The 3,350-nt window shown below is 57.9% G+C and overlaps 1 protein-coding gene across 1 annotated transcript; it reads right to left on the bottom strand.

Moving 5' to 3' along the window:
• Nucleotides 1–4: 4 nt before the first annotated feature.
• On the bottom strand, nt 5–2,504 carry LOC113962457 (antigen-presenting glycoprotein CD1d-like; the record flags this gene model as incomplete). Its single annotated transcript, XM_027673211.1, has 4 exons — nt 2,384–2,504; nt 953–1,213; nt 118–399; nt 5–25 (listed from the first exon to the last, which is right to left on the bottom strand). Coding segments are annotated over exons 1-4 (631 nt in total), but the record flags the coding sequence as incomplete, so codon positions are not given.
• Nucleotides 2,505–3,350: the final 846 nt, after the last annotated feature.

The raw sequence follows: 3,350 nt of genomic DNA, 5'->3' as shown, positions 1-3,350 counted from the left end.
GCAAAGACCGTGGCCACGGGCAGCTCTGGGGGGTGGGAGCAAAGGGGGAAGCCCTGGTTGGGCACGGCTTGGCCCCAGGGCTTTGAGGTGGCCGTGGCAGGGTCAGGGTGGTCTCACCTTGTCTCTCCAGAGTGGCCCTCCCATACTTGTTCAGAGTGCGGATTTGGCTCTGGCAGATGAAGGACAGGAGGTGCTCCAGGAGCACTTTGATGGACGTCTTTCTGTTTAGGTCCCTGCTGACCTGCTCTGCCAGCTGGGATGGCTGCTGCATCTCCCAGCGCTCTTCATCCACCTCAAAAGCTACAAGGTCTTTGCCACCCTCCCCGACACGCAGGAAGCCCCAGCTGGATGTGTTGGGGTACAGCTCACAGCCCGCACGGATTTGGACCACCAGAGGGTCTGCCAAGGGCAAAGCCAGCGGAGAGGTCCCATGAGTGTGTGGCACATGGGTGGCACGAGGCGGGACGTGACTGAGGGCACGTGGAAGGGTGCGATGGGCAGCAGGGTGCAATGGGCAGCAGGGCACGGGGCCATGCTTCAGGAAACCCCAGAGACCTTGCAAACCCTCAGGCCCCTTGGAAGGATGGAGTGAATACCAGGCCAGTTAGCGTGGGGGTGCTTGTTTAAAAAGAATACTGTCCCCCAAAATATTTGCCCCCAATTTTCTCTTTCATGATCTTTGCTATGTGAGTCCTGCAGCCCCAGTAAATTTTGTGGCAACTCCCTGGTGTGCAGAGGGGTTTCCTGTGCCAGATGGCAGAAGCCCCAAGGGGTTTCAGGTCTGCTGCCTTCCCCAGTCCTGCGAGTCATATGCCCCAGCAGCTGCAGCGTTACACTTTCAGGAGCTGTTGCACCCTATGAAACCCCCCAGATGCCACCCCGGTGGAGGAGGGCGCAGCCTGAACCTGGGGAGAGGTGCCAGGGCTCTGACTGGAGTTGTTCCCATACTCACAGTCCATTTCTGTCTGCTGGACTTTGTCATGCACATATCGGACCACATTGCGCAGAGCAATTTGACTTTGGGACATCAGCTTCTTGGTGTCACCCTCGGCCGCAGCCTGGCTGACCCAGGGCCAGTGGAAATGGATGCTCCAGTTGGCAGGATCCAGTGCAAAGATGGGCACATCCCCCAGGACTGCCATCGCTGACACCTCAGCAGAGGTCATGTCAGCAAAGAGGCCGGTCAGGAGGTACTGGAGAACCTGGGGCTCTGCTGGAAAGGAGGATGGGGATGAGAAGGGGTGTAAGAAGGAGATGAGTGGAGGGGCTAGGGGAGAAACAAGGGATTCAGACTAGATACAAGGAAGAAATTTTTTACTGTGAGGCTGGTGAGACACTGACGCAGATTGCCCAGAGATGGGATGGATGCCCCATCCCTGGAAACATTCAAGAGCACGTTGGATGGAACTCTGAGCAACCTGGTCTAATGGAAGATGTCCCTTCCCATGGCAGGTGGGGTTGGACTGGATGGTCTTTAAAGGTCCCTCCCACCCCAAACCATTCCATGGTTCTATGATTCTGTGCTCTTCAGCCTGCTCAGGGTAGCTTTCCTGGCTGAACTTCCTCTGCCTTTGCTGCTCCTTTTCCTTCTCTACTTTACTTGCAACGAATTGTGTCTCTCCTGCACAGGATTTCAGGCATTTTGTCCCCTCCCCTCCCTGCCTCCCTCCTGCCCAGTGCTGCTGTCTGACTGTGTAGAGCAGATGAGGGGGCACCTCACTGCTTGTTTGGGGTGATGCTCCCCCCAGAAGAACACCTGTGCCAGGACCTGTATCTGCCAGAGACCTGTACCTGGTGCAGAGGACATGGAGGATGGAAAAGAGCATTTTATCCAGGTTTGGGGGCTCCCTGACAGGAGAGCAGTGCAGCCCATCTCAGAGATCAATCCTGCCTTCCCCTGTGTGATGCTTCCCACCCCAGAAGCACAAGGTCTCACGGGGTTGTTTGTGGTAAAATGCTCGTACAACAGCAGTGCCTGAAACACCCTCTTGCAGGTGCAGCTCTACAAAAACAAGGGGCTGCTGGAAGAGACCCAAGTCAGCACGTGGGGCTGATTCCCCCTTGGCACTCATGGGCTCCCTGCAGGGGGAAGACATCGTGGGGGGAACCTCAACACCCAAAGCCTGGCTAGGGACCCTGGTCTCCTGCTTGTGTGCTCAAGGGCCTGTGTCAAGCCAGTGGGGTAGAAGTCCAGAGCTGGGGGCAAGAACAGAGAGGGTGGGCAGGGACAAAGCACCTTTGGGTCCTGCATCGTGGGGGGCAGCCCTTTAATGCTGGGGATCATCCCCCCCATGCAGGGGACAGTGGCCTCCCCTGAGGAACCTGTAGGGTCCTCTGACAGCAGGGGTGAGAGTGGTTTGGGTGAGCCAGGGCTCCCACTTACCTTCTGGGTCTGCCCACATCCCGGGGAGGAGGAGGGGAAGAAAGAGGAGGAGGTGAGGGGGCTGCATGGTGCAGGTGGCAGGGATGAGGAAGCAGCAGCAGCAACTGCAGGAAGAGGAAGAACCTTGGGGTCCCACGCTTCAGCCCAGCCCAGCAGTCACTGCGGCAGCTCTCCACAAACCATGTGGAACATGCGGAACAAATGTGCTGGGGTTAGGGCTGGGGACGTGTGGGAGAGATGAGAGCTGAAATAATGTCTCGAGCATGAAGTGCTGTGACAAACTGGGCCTGGAAAAAGCCCAGCCAGGAGGAAAGAGAGTCTCAGGAAACATCGCTAGGAGAAAGCAGATGTTCAAGGGTCCCCCTGGCTCCCCCTCCCCACCAATGGCACCTTGTCCTATCCCAGTTCTTGTGGGGTGCATCAGCTCCAGTGGAGGGGACGGTGGCTTTTGGATTTCAGCCCTGACTGGTTGCTGTCCTCCCAGCCCCCACATGGCAAGAAGGGATGCTTTGTGTCCCCCCCTCTGGCACCTCCAGCTCAGGCTGTTCCTGCACCACCTGCCTAACCCTGGGGATGGGGCTCCCAGGGAGGAGGTGACAAACAGTTCCTGACTAACCCCAAGCTGTGGGGCGCTGCTGGGGAGCCCCAACTCTGACCTAAATGCCCCCAGGACAGGGCCCAGGGATGGGTCTGGCACTCCCCTTTCCTTTCTACCAACTTTGGTGCCAACGGGGACAGAGCAGGGGAATGGCTCCCACCGTTCCTGTTCCCATGCACAGGGGACTCTTGGGGAGGGGGACAGGATTCTGCACCAGTGTCCAATGGTACAAGGGAGGGACAATGGTGAGCCAGCCTCACCCCCCAAAATGTCCCTGATCCGCTGCTCCTCCCCAGCTCCTCCCCTCAACATGTAGTTTCTCCTCCCCTTTCCTGGGCAGTGCCCATGTTGGGAGTGAAGGCAGAACTG

The sequence above is a fragment of the Neopelma chrysocephalum genome, unplaced genomic scaffold (assembly GCF_003984885.1).
Source record: "Neopelma chrysocephalum unplaced genomic scaffold, ASM398488v2 Primary Assembly neopelma1_180078, whole genome shotgun sequence".
NCBI classification, from domain to species: Eukaryota; Metazoa; Chordata; class Aves; order Passeriformes; family Pipridae; genus Neopelma; species Neopelma chrysocephalum.
The sequence above is the reverse complement of the archived record's forward strand: the minus strand, read 5'-3'. Positions and strand labels throughout refer to the sequence as shown.